This window comes from Alexandromys fortis, unplaced genomic scaffold (assembly GCF_014885135.2).
Source record: "Alexandromys fortis isolate MF-2015 unplaced genomic scaffold, M_Fortis_MF-2015_v1.1 scaffold_103, whole genome shotgun sequence".
NCBI classification, from domain to species: domain Eukaryota; kingdom Metazoa; phylum Chordata; class Mammalia; order Rodentia; family Cricetidae; genus Alexandromys; species Alexandromys fortis.
The window spans coordinates 2,619,001-2,639,460 of NW_026067978.1; the positions used below are offsets into that span (position 1 = coordinate 2,619,001).

At 45.4% G+C, this 20,460-nt stretch overlaps 1 protein-coding gene across 5 annotated transcripts in view; it reads right to left on the minus strand.

Moving 5' to 3' along the window:
* Positions 1 to 1,722: 1,722 nt before the first annotated feature.
* The window catches only part of Slc22a4 (solute carrier family 22 member 4), a 49,608-nt gene continuing 30,870 nt past the window's right edge, over positions 1,723 to 20,460 (minus strand). For 3 of the 5 annotated variants that reach the window (XM_050157717.1, XM_050157716.1, XM_050157715.1), the window contains 6 exons: positions 18,364 to 18,535; positions 13,517 to 13,643; positions 8,431 to 8,531; positions 6,499 to 6,713; positions 4,829 to 5,011; positions 1,724 to 2,517 (listed from right to left, as the gene is read on the minus strand). In XM_050157717.1, coding sequence (XP_050013674.1) covers positions 2,378 to 2,517; positions 4,829 to 5,011; positions 6,499 to 6,713; positions 8,431 to 8,531; positions 13,517 to 13,643; positions 18,364 to 18,535 — 938 coding nt within the window. In that variant the 3' untranslated portion in view covers positions 1,724 to 2,377. Of the gene's footprint in view, positions 2,518 to 4,828; positions 5,012 to 6,498; positions 6,714 to 8,430; positions 8,532 to 13,516; positions 13,644 to 18,363; positions 18,536 to 20,460 lie in introns of all 5 variants that reach the window. The other 2 variants (XM_050157714.1, XM_050157713.1) reach the window with 2 other exon arrangements.

The window sequence follows — 20,460 nt, forward strand, 5'->3', positions numbered from 1 at the left end:
AGGGTAGCAGGAAGTTCATGGCAATACTGAAGGATTATCATGAAGAATTATAATGATTAGATGAATTCCAAATGCAGGTACCTGTACAAATTTGTGACACACCAGTATCTACACATACGGACTTAGCTTTATTATGGCCAGCCACGGCTAACACTTTATCTCACAGAACCCCCAGGCAGTCACATGAAATATTCCCATGTACTAAATGGGAAGACCGACGGCTGAGAAGACAAATACTTTCCCCATTAATTAATTTACGCCATAAGTTGGGAATTCAGAGCCAGGCCGATGCAGCTCAGAGTCTCAGTTTCTCCATCTAGCCGCTGAGCTTTACTCCTGTTTGGGCTCTGTCTCTGGTCCTGGCACCGAGCTCCCAAATCTCTTGTGGTTTCCTGAGTTCTATGAGGCGCGCTTAGCTAGCCCAGCATGGGGACCGGCTGCCAGAAGGAAGAAGCCTTCATCTAAGAGCACAGACCTTTGTGGCTTTGCTCTCTCAGCCTTTGCAGAGAAGGGCAGGGTGGAGATAGAGTGAGTGACCAATCAAGCGCACAGGATGGAGAATCTGCATCCGGTGGGATTTGGGGAGCTTCTGAACCACGGGCTGCCTCTGCTGTCAGGGGGGCAGTAGCCCCACACTCAGGGTTTCCAGCACCCAGCTGCCTGTATTCTTCCTCAGACAGTGCTGATGGCTGGAGAGGGAAGTGTTCCCTAAGCTGTGAGGCTTCCTAACAAGTGGCTGAACACAAAGATGGGAGCTGTGGGACCCCAGACTTTTGTAGCCAAGTCAAACATTAGTGAGAACAACTTGTGGCTGGCACCCACAGTTTGAGAACGGTGCGGGATTGGGCCCTCACACCTGGAGGGGCTGATGCTAGGTGTGGGGTCAGAATTGAGCCAGAATGGGAGAACACCCAGATTTGTGTTCTCATATGTGTGGATGTGTGTGCGCGCACACAAATGTGTATGTAGGTGCACGTTAGGTTTTTGAGGCAGTGTCTCTCTGAACCTGGAGCTCACTGATTTGAGTGGATTGACTGGCCAGCAAGCCCCTGGCTCAGCGCTGCCTCTGCTTTCCTGGAACTGGGATTACAGAAGTGAAGTCATGCCTGGTTTTTACATGGATGCAAACGAACTGTAAGCCAAAATAAACTCTTTCAGTGTAAGCTGTTCTTGGCCACGGCATTTTACCACCACAACAGAACGGTATCCACTACAGAGGATAACTGGAAGAAATCAAATCTCTCCTTCCACTCTCGGATCAAGGAACGGAGCTCAGGTGCTCAGTCTTGGTGGTCAGCACCCTCACCCTCTGTGCCATCTCACGGGCTCCTCTATTTCTTTATACGTATGATGAGTAGATTGATTTTCATGTGTGCTGCACAGTTAAATTTTACCTTCTCTAAGCAGCCAGTTCCTGTCCTTTGCTGGCAAAACCTCTTCCCCACGACTGCAGAACTTGGGACATCAGCCTCTGTCTACATTTGTGCTTTACATATTTCCCCCTGCTTATCAGCTTTGATTTTGCTGTTTTTGTTGGTTGTTTGGTGTGGGGCCAGGGTCTCAGTGTGTAAGATGACCTTTAGCTCTTGATCTTGTCTCCCCCCTCTTTGCTCAGTTCACATTTACACAAATTGTTTTGTTCTAGTAGATTCATGATTTTGTATTTTTAGTCCTAAATAATTTTTCTTTCTAGAATTTATCTTGATGTATTGAGAGGATTTAATTTTTTCTTAAAAAATTCTGATTATTTTTACATATGTATGTATGCATGTATATATGGATGAATGAACACTGAGGGGGTTCATCATTTGATCCATGCTGGTCTTGAACTCCTGTATTCATGTGACCCTCCTACCTTATCCTTCCCTTGAAGCTTGGACTACAGGTGTGTGCCCTGTTCTTCCCAAAGGATTTTAAGTTGATATGTGGTTGGTTAGTTTGCTTTAAATCATATTCTGAATTCTTTTATTTTTTCCCAAACAATTGTGGTATCTTTATTGACTTTTTTTCTGAATGCAATGACTGTTTTTTTTTTTTTTTTAACTCTTAAGGAAAATAAACATCTTTTAGAAACAGCTCGATACACACAATCTTTGGTGTGAAGCAATATACTAATATACTAATAAGAACACTAGCTGTCTTAACATTTACAATCTTCTCATATATTATATATGTATACTTATATATACACTATATAACGAGGCCCGACCTTTTATTTTCTTGGGCTTCATTCTCTCCTGCTCCACTGGTCTCTATCCCTCCACCGTTGCCATGCCAATATTCCTCAGTGCCCCTTCGCTAATCTCCACTCAGAGCTCCTCTTTTCCAGACCATGTTCGATATTCTCCCACGTTTATTCTTCCAATCCTTTTGCTACTTACCCCCTCACTTTCTGCATCTGGTCTAAGTTCTCTGGAAGAGCCACTCCAAAACTTTCAGGGAAAAAAAGCGTGATGATTCCAATCAGGACGGTCAGACTGCCCATGAGAATGTAGGGCAGGAGTCTGTTATAGGCCCCTGTAAAGCAGTAGACACAGAGCATCAGTTAGATACGCACGTGCTCCTGGGAGTCATTTTGTCAAGGTGCAGACAGGCTGTGAGAGCAGATTTAGGCTAACCTTTTTTCAGAAGAAGGAGAGTCAGCAAAATACTACAGGCTGTTTTAGTGGGATGCCACAGCCTGCTCCTACAATTATTTATCCTCTGGGTATACATTAGCATACTGCTAGGCTCTAAGCTAACTGCATGTCCATCCGTGCATGACAGATGTTCCTTGGATAGACGTCTTCACTGTCAGAGCAAGCTTCCTTAGGTGAGGTAACTTGAGATGGGTGGTGAGAAGACTTAGCAATGTAGCTGAGGATGACTTTGAATATCTGATTCTCTTGCCCTCACCTCTGTGACTCTATCCCTGGATTAAGCAGTAATGGAAGGGGGGTCAAACCCAGGGCTTTGTGCTTCCTTAGCAGGCAAGGATTGTACTGAGCCCCATGCTAGCCCTGCTCGACTTCTCTTATGGAGCTACTGGACAGGAGGACAGGAGATCCTCATTTTGCTGCTCCTCTGTACACAGAACAGAAAAACAGTCATGCATGTAGTATCTTTTTTTTTTTATTTGGCTGATAAGGTAAACAGTACTCTTGAGTCTTCTCTCTTCTCTGTGGCCTTGCATGGCTAACAGAAATAGCATCTTTATATTAAAGGATCTTTCTTGGGCTCAGCTTCTTGTGAACCAGCGGCCCAGCACTGGATCATCTAAGTGTAGCTGAGAAGTAGAGTGAGAATTGGCACCACCCTATACAGTATGCTGTCACAGTATTGCTCGGCAGCTGTGCTCAGGACAGCTGTGCAGGGTGTGTCAAATTTAGGAAAATGTGTTTCTTTCTCTGTATGGCTTTAGAGTGTACCTTTCCTGAGAATTCATCTCTGGGGTGTGTGTGTGTATGTTTGATCTGGTAGATAACCAACACGTCAGGAAGAAAACTAAGGAAGTCTGTTTATGCCAGTCAATTCCTAATGAAGACTAGGCTCAGAACACTGAACAACATCCCACTAAAGCCTCTTTCAATATTATTTAAGACTTCTATATTTGATTATACAAAAACAAAAAATTTCTGTCTTGGGAAGGGCAGTGGTGGTGCCTGCCTTTAATCCCAGCACTCAGGAAGCTGAGGCAGGTAAATGTCTATGAGTTCGAGGCCAGCCTGATCTACAGAGAGAGTCCTAGGACAGGTTCCAAAGCTATAGAGAAACCCTTTCTTGAAAAAAAAAAACAAGCAAAAAAACCCAAAACAAAAACATAAGTAAACTCTAAATGATTACCTAGGGGAATATTTATAAAACATGTATAAAATGTGTACAGAAGACTGACTTCTTTGTACTATAAAGAACTCATACATACCACAGAGAAAATTTGAGTCTAGCCACTGGACCACTGGGGAGGACTCAGCATCCTCTGCATGCCGTTCATCCTGACACTCTGTCTGTCTGCCCAAGACTCAACTGCTGTTCATCCTGACACTCTGTGCCTGTCTGCCCAAGACTCAACTGCTGTTCATCCTGACACTCTGTCTGTCTGCCCAAGACTCAACTGCTGTTCATCCTGACACTCTGTCTGTCTGCCCCCTGCTCTCACAACCCTTCTGATGTCTGGTTCCACCAAGAATAAGGAATCCTAACTCCCGTCCACTAGTTAGAATCTCTGCTCTTTCCATCCCTTTGCCTGCTTCCTGCTAACACTGAGGGGGGTTATCCATGTAAGAATTCAGTCCTGGATGATTGTTCCATGGTAAGACCACTTGTTGCTCTTGCAGAGGGTCCAAGTTCCATTCGCAGCACCCACATGGTGGCTCATACCTTCCACGAAACCAATTCCAGGGAGATCAGACACTCTCTCTTGACCTCCCTAGACACCAGGGACAAAAGTGTTGTTTGTGTCACAAACATAAAATACAAAATTGGCTAAATTGAGAGAGAGAGAGAGAGAGAGAGAGAGAGAGAGAGAGAGAGAGAGAGAGAGAGAAGATAAAGGGAACCTAATAGAGTCATAGCAGAAGGATCCTTACTACTACATCCAAGGGGTCACTGGGAATCATCGTGAAAAGAAACTGGCGAGGGCTTTAAGATGAACTGTTCCTGCAGCCGGGCTGTGAAACTAAGCAGGCAGAGTATGTGACCAGCACAGGACACCCACCAACCCCTCCTATGAGGGATTGATCAAAGAAGGCCCTTGGTCACACACACACAACGCACATAACACCCACATGCAACATACATTAAAAAATTCAAACAAACCATGAATTTGAAGACAGAACAAGAGGAATCTCACCCAGGTAAACAAAATAGGGAGCGATGATGCTGCCCACCCGAGAGGCCATGGAGGTGATGCCCACGGCCATGTTCCTGACCAGGGTCGGGTAGAGCTCTGCCGTGAAGACGTACAGCATGGAGAAGGCAGAGGTGACCCCAAATTTCCCCAGCATCACCAGGGCGACGGACACGAAGCTATAGTCTGGAAAAGAGCTTCATTTCAGACAGGTGCTTCTAGAGCTGACACGAACTCGGTTCCCTTATGGTCTGTCTCCTTTTGCTGCGGTATGGTGATTCCTCATAAAGTACTGCTGGACAAGACTCTGTCCTCAAACATCCCCATCAGCACACGGTTGACGATGGAAGGCGAGGGGTGGCCTTGACCCGGAACTACTCTTATTCTGGATTATTAATGTATACTGAGGCCCCTGTCTACGTGTGTGTGTGTGTGTGTGTGTGTGTGTTTTGTTGTTGTTATAGCAGTTTCACGGTGAGTTGTTAGATGTTAATATAGTTAGGTTTAATCTCGAAAGAGAGGGGCCAGCCCTTCCTTTCCTGATTTTTATTATTAAGAAATCTAGTTCTAGTTGGGATCATTGGTACATGCTTTCAAAGAAATTCTTCTTTCTTTTCGTTCGTGTGGTGTACAAATGTACATGCTGTTTGCATGATTTTCTATGTGTGTAGACATGCAAGGTTATAATTACAGGTGAGCCATCATGCCTGCCCAGCAATTCATGTTCTGGCATCTGAACTCTGGTCCTTATGTACTTTAACCACTGAGCTATCCTTCCAGCTCCTGGCGCGTGCTAGTAATCCCAGCTACTGATACTTCACTGGCTAAAGCAGGAGGATCATAAATTCACAGTTATCTTAGGCTATGTAATGAGTTCAAGGCCAGGCTGTGTCACTTAGCAAGACCTTGCCTCTATATAAAAATAAACAAAGGGCTGGGGATATAGTCAGCTAGTGTAAGACCCTGGGTTTAAACCTTAGTACTGCAGGGGTTAAAAAGTTAACAGCAAAAAGAAACAGTTTTCTTTACATATTACAATATATCAATAATATATCAGCTTGTCTTTTAACAAAAGGAGAAAGTTAGATACATTAGGGAAAGGAAATACATCTTCCTTTGACTTTGGAGTTTTTGTTTAGTGTTACTGCACCACCCCCACATTTATTAGTTGTATGTCTGTGGGCAAGTGTGTGTCAGGGCATAGGTGTGGTGAAAGGAAGAGATGCTGGAGTCAGTCCTCTCCTTCCCCCATGGGGTTCCAAAGATGTGAGTTGAGTCCTTAGCGTGGGGTGGAAGGCACCTTTACCCACTGGGCCATTCTGCGTGCACTATCCTGCCGCTTCTGTTTGTGTTTTCGACAGCGTCTCATGCAGCCTGAGCTAGCCTCAAATTAGCCATGCAGCTGAGACTGGCCTTGAACTGGTCTTCCTGCCTTTGTTTCCCAAGTGCTGAGATTATAGGGATGGGCCACCATATGCTGCTGTCACCGTTGTTGGGAACATAGGAAATGTCACAGTCAGCTGTCACCCGTCTATCTGATGAACGTTTGGTGATGTCAGAGCTGTGTTATGGGAAGTGGTGACTCATGAGAGGCTGATCACCAGTACTGATACTCTAGGCCGTTAATGTATCCAGGTTTTCCAGGATGCTGTTAGCCTGGGCTAACTTCTTACCTTCAGGTACCACTTGGATCAAGAGAAGCACACCTCCTCCCCAGAACAGCACTCCAGCGATGATGTATCTCCGAGGCAGGGTTCGGAGCAGCAGCCAGGCTGTGAAGTAGGCTGGAACTTCAATCAGGCCAGAGAGGAAGCAATTCAGGTAGACATCTCCATGTAAATTAGGAACATTGAGAGACAGAGCAAAGTAACCCACTGAGGTTAGCATCCTGAAAGACAGACAAATGATAAATCACAAACAAAGTGGCCCATGGCTCTCTAAACTTTTTTTTAATTTTTATTTATTTTATTTTATTTTTTATTATTTTTTATTAAAGATTTCTGTTTTCCCCACCTCCGCCTCCCCTTTCCATCCCCCTCCCCCAATCAAGTCCTCCCCCCCTCGTCAGTCCAAAGAGCAATCAGGGTTCTCTGCCCTGTGGGAAGTCCAAGGACCACCCTCCTCCATCCAGGTCTCGTAAGGTGAGCATCCAGACTGCCTAGGCTCCCACAAAGCCAATACGTGCAGTAGGCTCAAAAACCCATTGCCCATGTTCTTGAGGTCTCAGTAGTCCTCATTGTCCACTATGTTCAGTGGGCTCTCTAAACTTTTATGATGGTCATGAATTGGTCTAGGTCCTGCGTCCTCTAAGTAGGTGTTAGCCATGTTGGACTATTTGAATGGAAATACATTAAAGTGAGATTATAAGTTCAGTTTCTCAGTTGAAATGACACTTCACATGCTTAGTGGCTACATGAGCTGGTGGCTACTGTGATGGACAACACAGATTATAAATATTCCTGTCTCTGCAGAAAGTGCTGTAGAACAATGCTATTCTGCATAGACCACTGGTCAACAGTGCAGATGCCCCTGTGAGGACATCTGAGCATGACGGGAGAGCACACATCTCTGAAGAAAGCTTTCAGAATATGCTAGGTGTCTCTATTAGACCAGGTGGGGACATAGGACTGATCCAAAACAACATGAAAGAGTTAACTTTAGGGGGCTGGAGAGATGGCTCAGAGGTTAAGAGCACTGACTGTTCTTCCAAAGGTCCTGAGTTCAATTTCTAGCAACCATATGGTGGCTCACAACCATCAGTTATGGGGTCTGGTGCCCTCTTCTGGCCTTCAGACATACATGGAAGGAATTCTGTATACATAATAAATAAATAAATATTTAAAAAAAAAAGAAAAAGAAAGAGTTAACTTTACTGCTGCAGAGAACCAGTGCCTCTCACTGGTGCTCCTGGCGCCATTAGTCGGGATATACTGCATGAGTGATGTGTGTAGACAGCTAAGAGTGGAGAGACCTCACAGTGGCTGTGGCCCAGGATATTTCTTACTGATGTTTTTCTAATTGCAAAACAGCATTTTTCTAAAGTAGAGTCCCTGCCAATTCTGGTACTCAGCTGTGTGCGCGCATGTGTCTATACGTGAGTATGTGTGTGCCTGTGTCTATGTGTGTGTGTGCATGTGTCTGTCTGTATGTGTGTTGTTATCTCTGGGGCAGATAGGTTGTTATTACTTTTCCTTCCTTATTTCTTTGAAGATTTGTGACTAAATCTAGGTAACAAAGTCAGGTCATTACTCCTGTGCCTTATAATCACATGTTAATTTGCTACTGGGGAGGCAGGTGACACTAACTTCACCGTTCCAGTTCCAGAAAGCAGGTGGAGACTTAACACTTCTGCTTTGGTCCCCAGGGCCATCAGCAGCCTTAAGCCCATCACCTTCCATGGTGGGGCCCCAAACTGCAGACTTGTTGCTACCCATAGCTTTCCCAGTATTCGGTTCCATCAACCAATCCGAGACATGTCTAGCATTCCACAGCCCTCATTTTGCTGCGGGGGATGCCTAGGCTTTGTCACATTCCTTCCAACTAGAGCAAATCAGTTGCATACTTGGGTGTCACACATCTGCATTCCCAGAGCACCCATTGCTTACCACAGCATCACGGACATCACTGTTATTGTGGCAATATTCCGAGTCTTGAACAGGTCCAGAATGAAGACTTTCTGCTGCTTCAAGGAATTTAGCTCCTGTAGCTAAAATAACATAAATAAAACATGAAATAAAGAGGTAGGCAGGAAGTACCTATGGGGAAAACTTGGGCATAGAACTCTTTTTAAAAAAATTAATTTAAAAATATTATTATCATTATTACTGTTATTATTTTAAGATAGGGTCTCATGCATCTCAAGGCTGGCCTTTAACTCACTATGTAGATGAACATGATCTTGTTCGGATCCTCCTTCCTCCACCTCCCGGTGCTGGGATTACTGGCATGCATTACCATGCCAGTTTTGATACTGGGGATTGATGCCATTCGTGTGCTAGGTGAGCCCTCTACCATGGAACTACATCCTAGCCCACTCCTACAACTCTTATAGAACTTTTGATAGCTCTTTAAGTCCAGAAATTGAGTCCAGCAAGAACATCTTCAAGAGTGGTACTTATTCTAACTCTTTATTTACAACACAATTCTAAATTCAGGCTTTGACAATTTCATGCACGCCTCTAGTTGATTTTGATCACACTCCTCTCCCACTCCCTCTGGAATCTGTCTTCTTCCCAGCATGTTCTCCTCCTCCTTCATGCTACACCCATGAAGAAAACGACTTTTTCCCCTCCAGCAGCCATTACCGACCAATAACTCCTCAGCTAGAACCAGGGATGGATGTGATCCCCCACTTCCATGCTGGGATGTTGAAGGGTCGGGGCTTGCAGTAACCACAGCTGCTGCGAGTTCCTAGTGCAATGGCTATGCCATGTCCAAAAGCTAGCATTTCACATAATCTCTCCTCATCATCTGCTCTCGCTCTTCTGCCCATCTCCCATATTGTTTCCCGAGTTTCTAATGCTTTGACATGCTTGATGTAGCCAATTTTAGATAGAAGCCTTCAAAATAAATGACCTCAGCCTCACTGACGAGTGCTGACCAACTTTTCCTCCACTCAGCTTTAACATGTGAGTAGCCTTTATCACACTGAGCTGGGATCTGTGGAGTCTAGTGATTTGAGGGAGCCATGAAGTTCCAAAATGTCTAGGTGTCAGTGTGTGTGTGTGTGTGTGTGTGTCTGTGTGTGCGCGCGCGCACGCGCATGTATACATATGTAGGCCCAAGGCTGATGCTGAGAATCATCTTCCATCACTCTCCCAGCTCATTGCTGAGACCGGCTTTCTCAACCACACCTAGAATTTCTACCATGGCTAATTTTGTTGCCTGATAGTTGTAGGGATTCCACGTGCGGTGTTTTGAATGAGAATGCCCCCATAGGGTCATATATTTGAATACTTAGCTCCAGCTGGCAGGACTGTTTGGAAAGGATTAGGAGGTATGGCTTTGGTGGAACAGGTGCCACTGGGGGCAGATTTTAGGTTTTGAAAGGCACACTCCTCCTACTGTGCACTCTCTGCCTCCTAATTGTGGATCAGGATGTAAGCGCTCTGTTGTTCCTACCATCACGCCTTTGCTCTGCCATCAGAGGCTAAACCTCGGAAACCCAAGGTCAGTTAAATGACTTCAGTGGCTTGGGTCATGGTGTTTTGTCATGGCAATGGAAAAGTAACTAAGACACTCTGTCTCCACCTTCCAAGGCTGGAATTATAAGTGGGTCACCATGCCTACTAAACACTTGCATGGGTTCTGGGAATCTGAACCTGTGTCCTCATATTTATGTGGCAAGCACTTTTACTACTGAGCCATCTTTTCAGCCCTCATGGTGCTCTTTCTCTGTTGCAAGGTGTGGGTGATTTATATCCAGCAATATATAATAATATAGTTGTTAGCACAAAGGAAAGCTTAAACTCATGGGACCTGGACATCTTCATGCAGGGCTCTAGGGATCCCACATACATCACAGGACCCAAGGACCAGGCTGGATCAACACATCCCAGTTCCATAGGGCCTCTGTTGGAATGCAGACTGCCAGGTCCCCTCAGGCAAGATTCCTCTGAATCTTTCACTGGACTGGAGACCTGGGAACCTGTTTACTTAAAGCTTTCTTAGGTGACCATGATTAGTGACAAGGGCGCAAACACATCCGGACAAGAATATTATTGAATCCATGATTGTCCTTAGTCTGGGATGAGCCACCCAAATGTCTCTGGATAAGGTACATGAGTAGGTTGAAGGGGCTTCTTCCAAAGCCAGGGAAGCTTAAGGTTGCTCTTCAAGATGATGAGACTCTACATGGCTTCCAGTCCAAGTTAACAGCATAACCTCGACATAAACGGAAAACTGAAAACTGCCATTCATTAGAGCGTGCACTGGATCCCAGAGAAACCCCGGAAAACTACAGCTCAGTAGCAGTGTGATCTCTGGCAAGTCATTTCTCTGTGCTTTCATCTCCTTTCCTGAAAAATGAAGCTCATAGCTAGAGCCCTAGCAGTGGCTACCATGAGCATCACGTGAGTCAAGCAGACTGCTGTGTACCTCATGGTCTCTTCACCGGCTTTCTGAGAAGGCTTCACTGGCTGGTGCAGGCTGCTGCAGACCCTCCTACACAGGGTCCTAGCGGGTGGTGGGCAGGGGAGCTGTCAGGGCTAGGAAATCAAGGGATCCATTTCCCTTAGTGGGTGTGCCCAGTTCAAGACAGATGCACATCACAGCGGGCAGAAGAAAGGTCCCATCAGGGGTTTGCGTTTCTGGACTTCATTCTTCTTTTGTTCATGTCAATTTTATGATGTAGATATTATCTCCATAACCACATCATCACACTACATTTCTTGAAGATCGGAATGAAACTTTCCATCTGATAAACACTAATACACACATAGCCCTGAAAGGCAGAAGCATTATTTATGACAACGTCCTTTTTGTGTCTAAGTTTACTAGGGACTGGGATGAACTTGTGAATTCAAACACCAAAGATTAAGGATGCTTTGTCCAGGTAGCCCTCTGAGAGTCTGGGTTCATAGTCACTGAAGTGAAGATTCCAGCCATGGCCAAGGTAGCTGCTTCTGGAAAGGTTCCTGATAGCCAGGGATGGTTGAAGTCCTTGGGGTCTATCACTGACATGTCCACCATCCCCCACAGAGTCCTGCTTGCTGGTGAAGCCAGTAGAGCAAGTCCTAGCATACATCATGCGTAACACTGATGCGGCCACCAGGGTCTTGAGGTCCTCTTCCTCATCTGGCCAGCAGTACCCTGACCTCTCTGCTCATCTGTGTTAATCTTCAAGTGTGAACTTGCCTCTTCAGGCTTTGGCCACCCTGCTATCTTTCTTTGTATGGCTGCCATGTAGCGTCTGCTCCTTGGGGTTCTTAGCCTCTTTCCTCTCCCATCACTTCCCTTTGCATCAACTGCGCTTGCCTCCTTCAGTTTTGTGTGGGGGCTCTGTCTCAGCTTTCTCGTCTCCAGGAACCAGCCTAACCTGACACTCCAAAAGCCCTCACTGTCACAATACGGCTAAACCCCATGGCATATCAGCATTTCTGCACGGCTGCCTGCCTTCCAGGAGCGGAGCTTTGAGTCCATGCTCTCAGGCACCGAGGACGTGGACATGCCAGACACAACAACTGAAGACACGTACTGCTCTTCCAGCAGGCCTTGGTGTAATTCGGGATACAGCGGGAATCGAGTTGTACTTTTCCCAGGTATGGTGAGTATTTCAAAGCCATCAGCCTAAGAGGCCTGCTGTGGGTGCCATACAGCAAGTGTCCCTACCATGAGCAAACGGTGGGGAAATGTTTGGAGAGATGAGCAGAGTGGTCCACGTGCTGTGGAGAGAGGCGAAACTGAAGACGGGAAGACAGTGAAGGGCGGGCTGACGTGAATGCCTGTGTGACCACCCGAGACCATGTGATGGCTAGGCCCTTGCTGCCACCAAGGGACATGTCTGGGTCCGTGGCCCTCTGCAACCAGGGTCTGTGTTGATGTCTGTACCTGTGCTACCATCAGCTAGGATTGGGGTACATGATGTGACAGTCCCAAAGAACCAATAGATAGGTTATATGTTTTATGTTATATGTTTTATGTTATAAAAATCACCAGTATGTAACTTTGCAATGGGTTGGGCACAAATGCCAACACAAACTGGAAACTTGCAAAACGGAAAGATAGCCTGGTCAGCAAATGATGCTGACAAGCTGGATCTCCACCTGCAAACAATAAAATCAGTTTCCTATCTTTTACCTCTTCAAAAATCAAGTCAAAAAGGACAAAATGTCTTAATTTAAAACTGGAAATGCTAAAACTTCTAAAAAAAAAAAACCCTTAAATACTCTTCTAGATATTGGGGTAAGGAAGAACAGAGCCTTACCAGCAGAGGAGAATCCCCAAATACCAGCAGATAGGACAACGTGCAATTAAAAGTTTTCACACAGCAAACGATCATAGAGCAAGTATTTGATAGAATTGGGAGAAATTCTTTACCAGTGACAGTGCAGACAAGGGGTTAATATCCAGAATTCACAAGGAATCACACAAATTAGGTACTAAGGGAATAAAACTGCCAACTAACAACTGTGCTTATGAACTGAAACAAATGAAAACAAAACAAATGAAACACACAAGTTGGGCAGTGGTAGCACATGCCTTTAATCCCAGCACTCAGGAAGCAGAGGCAGGCAGATCTCTGTAAGTTTGAGGCCATCCTGGTCTACAGAGCAAGTTCCAGGACAGCCAGAGATACACAGAGAAATCTTGTCTCAAAAAAACAAAACAAACAAACAAAAAGAACAAAATACAACAAATGCCTAAAATTGTTTTTTAGTTTATAAATAATCCTTTAGGCATATTTTTAGTAAGAGAGGTAGCATCTTACTATGTTACTCAAGCTGACCCTAAGTGCCTAGATGTAAGAAGTCTCAGGCCTTCACCTCCTGAGAAGGCTGGACCACAGGTGTGCAGGACCATGCCTCCCAAGATTTTATCTGCGAATGTAACCACGATCACATCCCTGATACCCAGTGCAGTTCCTGGTGCCTTGTGAGCACTTAACAAATAGTGAGTTGCATTAAACTCCGTAAAAGAAAGACTGCAGAGCTGATCTCAAAAGGGCATCCACACACACGCGCGCTCACTCACCTCCAGAGGATCGAATATCACTGCCGGGGCCACGATGTTGTTCATCTTTGCGGCTTTCTGGATGATCTGTTCTGCCTCTTCAAATCTTCTCTGGGATATCAGCCACCGGGGAGATTCAGGAATAAACCTAGGATTCATTTGCAATGGTTCATAACCTTTTATAACCACAGGATTTGATGTTAGCAAACACACAGCAAAATGGTCTGGGGTCATTTTAGTGTTGCAAACATTCTAGTTTTAATCAGCACACAAATTCCATTTCTAGCATACGGCATGACATTTCAATGAATCTCTATCGGACCTCTGGGCAAGCTCGTGACAAGCTCTGGACTGTGTTAGCTGAGGTGGGAAGACACCTGACGCAGCTGGACTGAATAAAAGGAGAAAATGCGCTGAGCGCCAGCTCTCCATGCTCTCTGCTTCCTTTCTGTGGACACAGTGTGGCCAGCAGCCTCCAGTCCTTGCTCCCACGGCCTCCCTGCAGTGATGGGCTGTACCCCAACCCGTAAGCCCGGGAAAACCCTTCCTTCCTTGTCAGGCATTTTGTGACAGCAATAGGAAAAGTAACCAGTCTGGAGCTTCTCTCAGGCACAGAGTTGTGTGGAGTGTGGCCTGCCCTTCCTTACTGACCCTCAGCCTGGGTTCCATTGGAAACTTCCAGATAAATCAGCATAATATCTAACTCTTACAAAGCTGTTTTTCCAGGATTAGTAGATTAAGAGCATGGCTGCTCCTCTAGAAGACCAGGGTTCAATTCCTGGCCCCACATGGTCCCCAACAACTGTTGTGACTCCAGTTCCAGGGGATCTGAGGCCCTCTCCTGGCTGTCCCAGGCACTGCATCATATGGTGCACAGACAGACATGCAGACAAAACACCCATATGTATAAACATTTTAAAAATTAAGTGATCTTTCTCTCCTATTCTCTTGGGTAGGTATAATTAACATAGTAGAAATGGCAATCTTACCAAAAGTAATCTACAGATTCAACCCCTATCAAAATCTAATCAAAATTTATAGAACTTGAAAGAACAATACTCAACTTCCTATGGAAAAACAAAAGACCCAGAATAGCCGAAACAATCCAGTAAGACAAAAGAACTTCTGGAGGTATCACAGTCCCATACTTCAAACTCTACTATAGAGCTACAGTAATGAAAACAGTCTGATATTGGCATAAAGACAGACAGGAGGACCAATCGAATCGAATCAAAGACCTGGATATCAATCCACACACCTACAAACACTTGATTTTTGACAAAGGAGCTAAAAATATTAAATGGAAAAAAGAAAGCATATTCAACAAATGGTGTTGCCATAACTAGATATTAACATGTAGAAGAATAAAAATAGATCCACATCTGTCGCCATGCACAAAACTCAAGTCCAAATGGATCAAAGACCTTAACATAAAAACAACCACACTGAACCTTATAGAAGAGAAAGTGGGAAGTACACCTGAATGCATTGGCACAGGAGATCACTTCCTAAATATAACCCCAGTAGTCCAGGCACTGAGAGAAACAACAAATGGGACCTCCTGAAACTGGAAATCTTCTGTAAAGTAAAGGACATGGTCAACAAGACAAAACGGCAGTCTACAGAATGGGAAAAGATCTTCACCAACCCCACATCAGACAGAGGTCTGGTCTCCAAAATATACAAAGAACTCAAGAAATTGGTTATCAAAAGAAGAAATATCCAATAAAAAAATGGAGTACAGACCTAAACAGAGAACTCTCAACAGAAGAATCTAAAATGGCTGAAAGACACTTAAGGAAATGTTCAACATCCTTAGTCATCAGAGAAATGCAAATCAAAACAACTCTGAGATTCCATCTTACACCTGTAAGAATGACCAAGATCAAAAACACTGATGACCACTTATGCGGGAGAGGTTGTGGGGTAAGGGGATCACTCCTCCATTGCTGGTGGGAATGCAAACTGGTACAGCCACTTTGGAAATTAGTATTTCTCAGAAAATTGGGAAACAGTCTACCTCAAGACCCAGCAATACTGCTGTTGGGTATATACCCAAAAGACGCTCAATCATACCACAAAGACACATGCTCAACTATGTTCATAGCAGCATTGTTTGTCATAGCCAGAACATGGAAACCTTTGATGCCCCTCGACCAAAGAATGGTTAAAGAAAATGTGGTACATTTACACAATGGAGTGGTTAAAAAATAATGACATCATGCCGGGCGATGGTGGCGGACGCCTTTAATCCCAGCACTCAGGAGGCAGAGGCAGGCGGATCTCGGTGAGTTTGAGACCAGCCTGGTCTACAGAGCTAGTGCCAGAACAGGCTCCAAAGCCACAGAGAAACCCTGTCTCGAAAAAAAAAAATAATGACATCTTGAAATTTGCAGGCAAATGGATGGATCTATAAAACACATATTTCGTGAGATAACCCAGACCCAGAAAGACAAATATAATAGCACTCACTTATAAAGCAAAGAAAAACCGCCCACAGGCCACAGTCCCAGAGAACCTAGACAACAAAGAGGATCCTAAGAGAGACATACATGGATCTACATAGGAAGGTGAAAGACAGGATCTCCTGAGTAAATCTGGTCACAGGAGAGGATAGAATGGGAGAGGAGAGGAAGTGAGGGGAGTTGAGAAAAATATATAGCTTAATACAAACAATAAAAAAAAGAAAAAATTAAGTGATCTTTCAAACCCCAGTGAAATCATAAACAAAGCAAAGCAAATCAGGAAAGGTTTTTTTTTTTTTTTCAAATACTAATTCTACCTAAACCTTCATATGCTTCTCATTCTCAAATGTTACTGCTGTAAAACCACAGCAGGCTGGGGGATAAAAGGAAGTAGCCTGGAGGAGGCCACTTGAGCCATCCCCTCAGATAAGGCCAAGGGAGACGCTTGTCAACTCCTGTGGCTGCAAGACAGCTGCAGAAAGACAAAGGTCCTTCTAGGCAGTTTCCCAGGCAAGTGTCACAGGGTGGCCAAGAGAATCAAACTGTAGATGCCACAAACTGACCAAAAAAACCTTTATTACCTTAGCCATGTAAGCAGGTGGCAATTGAGCAGTTAGTAAAATAGGCCATTTCTAGAAGACCGGATTTTGACAGAACGCAGTAAAACCAAGATGAATTGGGAAAGAGGAAGCAAACAACAGCGCAAGCAGTCTCCTTCTGTCCTGTTTAAATAGGAGAGAGCAGAGAAATTCTGAATGGGGGCTGTGACTAGAACTTTACTTCTATTTGTAAAAATCTGTTCTTGCTGGGCAGTGGCGCACACCTTTAATCCCAGCACTCGGGTGGCAGAGGCAGGCAGATCTCTAAGCTAGAGCCTAGCCTGTTCTACAAAGCGAGTTCCAGGACAACTAGGGCTATACAAAGAAACCTCGTCTCTAAAAACAAAACCAAAAACAAACAAACAAGAAATTCGTTCTCTTCCAGAAGCTTCCAGTTACCCCCTACCTGGTAAGACTTAGTCGAGATCTCCAAACTTGGCTATTTCCACAACTGCTGTCCTAAAACCGGTTTGGGGAAGCCTTGGAGGGCATCAGCTCAGTGGCACACCACTTGCCCAGTATTCACAGGGCTCTAGGTTCAATCTCCATCTTAAAATGAATGTTTCCATGGGGGCAGAGTTGCCATAGGAGAAATAACACCTTTGCTAAGTCTGTTCTAACACAGCCGATTTGGGGAGCTGGGCACATAACTCAGGGAGAGCCTGCCTAGCAGGCATGAAGTTCAGGGCTCCATCTTCAGCGCTACATGAACTGTTTGTAGTGGCAAACACTTGTTAGCCTAGCACTTCGGAGGTAGAGGCAGAAGGAAAAAAGGCCACCCTTGGTTCATATTGAGGAGTCCAGGGCAAGCCTAGAATACAGGAAATTCTGCTGAAAAATAATTATCATTTTTAGGACAAAGCACATATATGTAACAAGTACACCTTAGATACTAATTTTGAAGAACAGTTGCATGCTCCTTGGTCGCTGTAGAACTGATCCCAGGATCCCTAACAGATCCCCAAATTCTCTCATGTTCTACCCTCTTACATCAAATGGCATAGCCAGGCACAGTGGTTTGTGTGCCTGTACACTAGCTACTCAGGAAGCTGAGGTGGGAGGACCACTTGGCCAGGAGCTCAACATAGCAGGGTCTCATCTAAAATAAATTGGGACTAGAGTGTAGCTCAGTGGAAGATGTTTGCTGGCATGTGCATGATCTTGAATTCCATCCCAGCACAGAAAAACAAAGCAACTTCAAATAAAATAGGTATAAGATTTGTATATAATCTATGCACATTTTGTATGCATATATCTCTGGATTACTTATAATATCCAACACAATGTGTATCACTCCATTTGTGAAGAGTTTGCTGGAGATAGGCCTTGGGTATTTTGCCTTTGAGCTACCCGCCATCAGCCTCTCAACACCTAATAAAATGCAAACACAGTATAAGAGTGGCTGGAGTGTATTGTTTGGGAAATAAGAAGAAAAACGGGGCACTATTTTCTGGTTCTGTTCTTTGCATCATGTACGTGGAGTTCATGGGTAACTGGGACCATCTGAACTGTGGCTGAATAGAGAAAGAGGATTTCTAAAGAAAGGGAAGGGGCCCAAAACCGAGGACAGAGTTTAAAACATTGCCCAACAGTACCAGCTCCACAGACAACAAGAAGATGGGCATGGGACTGGAGTGGGAGGCATCTGGAAGAAAGCTGGCATTCCCGAGAACCAGGCTTTATACAGTGCATGCGCCCACTCACAGAGATGCAGAGTGCTGGAGGTGTGGGGGCACCGGGGCAAGCTGCAGTACAGCGCATGCAGCTAGGTGGGCAGCTGACTTGGAAAGGTGGCTGTACTCACCACCACAGGGGGACACACAGCACCCCAGGAAGTGTCAGTGCCAGCAGCAGCATTCGCCAGTCTCGGATGAAGTACGCAAACAGAGGCAGCACCATGTAGCCGATTGCAAAAAATGTGCAGACTCCTAATGTGGAGAAGATAATTCGAACTGACTTGCTCAGAATTTCAGTTCCTGTTCAAAACAAGGGGGCAGAGTTAGCGTTTCCACTCTCTTTAGCGTTTGCTTTTTGAGATAGGGTTTCTTTCCATTACTCGGGATTGAACCCATGGACGCATGACAAGGGCCCTACCAATGAAACTCGAACACCTGCCTTCTGAGAATGCTGCATTTTCAGAGTAAGAGGCCAGTGGGAGACACAGACAGATGGTCCTGTCCAGGAGACAAGAAGTGGGTCTTTTGAGACACTGTGTGGAGTCAGGGTGTGGGACGCTTGTCCACAACTGCGAACAGACACTGGCTTGGAGACAACAGAGGCACTTCTGGCTGTCAGGACGCACTTCTGTTCTTGAACCCTTGGACGTGACACCCAGAAGCTAGCTGCCTCTGGATCTTCCCAGGGCTGGCGGTCAGCACTGGAGCCGATGCTCCCCGGGCAGACAGTGCTCACTGATGGGACGGCAGGGAAGGAGCTGGTCTGCTTTCCCTGCAGTGGCCGCCCGGCACTACACACACACCCAGTGACCAGTGCAAAGGCTCAAGGGCGCGTGCAGTTGGCAGTGCTGGGGAAGGATGTGTTGGCAGCTGGTTTCTGTCCCGTGCAGCAAGTACACAGCAGGTCACTAGCAGCGGGTCTTCAGAGATGGCCTTGTCGCTCGGGTTAGGATTCTAGCACACTAGAATTCTATCCACTCTGGGCCCTCTGACCTAAGGACAGAGATATGGCCAAGGGCAAGAGCTTGGCCTTTTGTGTAGGGCCTGCCCACACTAGTAATATTGATTGCCCAATTGAAAAATCTAGACTCACCCAGAAGACAAAACTTTATGAGCATGCTTGAATTTCTGGATTGGGTTAGCTGAGCTAGGAACACCCCTCCCAAATGTGGGCAGCACCACTGCATGGGACGTGGTCCTAGAAAAAGGGAGTCACACCCCTCTGTGGTTCCCTTCTGATCTTTCTTTCAGTTTCTTGAGAACGGTCAGGCTGACCTTGAACTTCATAGTCTCCTACTGGGTGTCTCCTAATTTCCACAGTTTTTTTTTTTTTTTCAGACCAGACTTCTAACCCCAGGGCCATCCCACTGCCTGCAGACTCTTTCCCTAGGGTGGTGTCTGGTTACTTTGACCTTCTTGAGTATCATTTCCAGATCTTTCCTTAATTTGTGAATGAACACATTCTACCATAGCCTGGATGTCTTTGGCTGGGATTATGATGTGATAATGAATGGGTATGTGGGGTGTGTGTGTGTGTGTGCGCGCGCGCGTGCGTGCGCGCGCGCGTGTGTTCTTCCTAAGCAGAAATCTAGAAGCAGAGAATCATGGGAAAGAAAAGCACAGAGGACTAAGTGAGACTCTGATTTGTGTGTGAGGTCAGTAGATAAAGGGTAGCATCGGGACAGGGTCGTAGAGCAGATGCTAACAGACACAGGGTGAGTTAGCTATGCTCCAGGTAGCAGGTAAGGACAGAGATCTGCCAGCCTGTGGATCAAGGTGGATGGTACAAACAACTCCTTACTAGTCCTAATGCTCTATACCTTTTGGGGTCTCTCCCACCCTTATACATTGCTGTCATTTGAGTGAGAAATGTTCCCCATAGGATAGACTCTAGCCCCTCCAGAACTGTAAGCTGAGCCAAACCCTTTCTTCCCTCAGTTGCTTTCTGTCAGGTTGTGAGATCACCGCTGCAGAACAGTAACCAAGACATACAGGATCACTACCATCATCAGTCATTATCACATTATTACCACCATCATCAGCGTCATTATCACCACCACCATCATTATCATTACCATCGTTGTCACCATTGTCACCACCATCATCTTCAGAGCCATCGCTTTTCTGAGCACTTCTTTAAGCCCCATTCCAGGCTAACTGCTTACATAATGATCTCTCTGACTCTGGCCCTGCAAATATCCAGCTGAGGCATAAGGAGTTAAAGC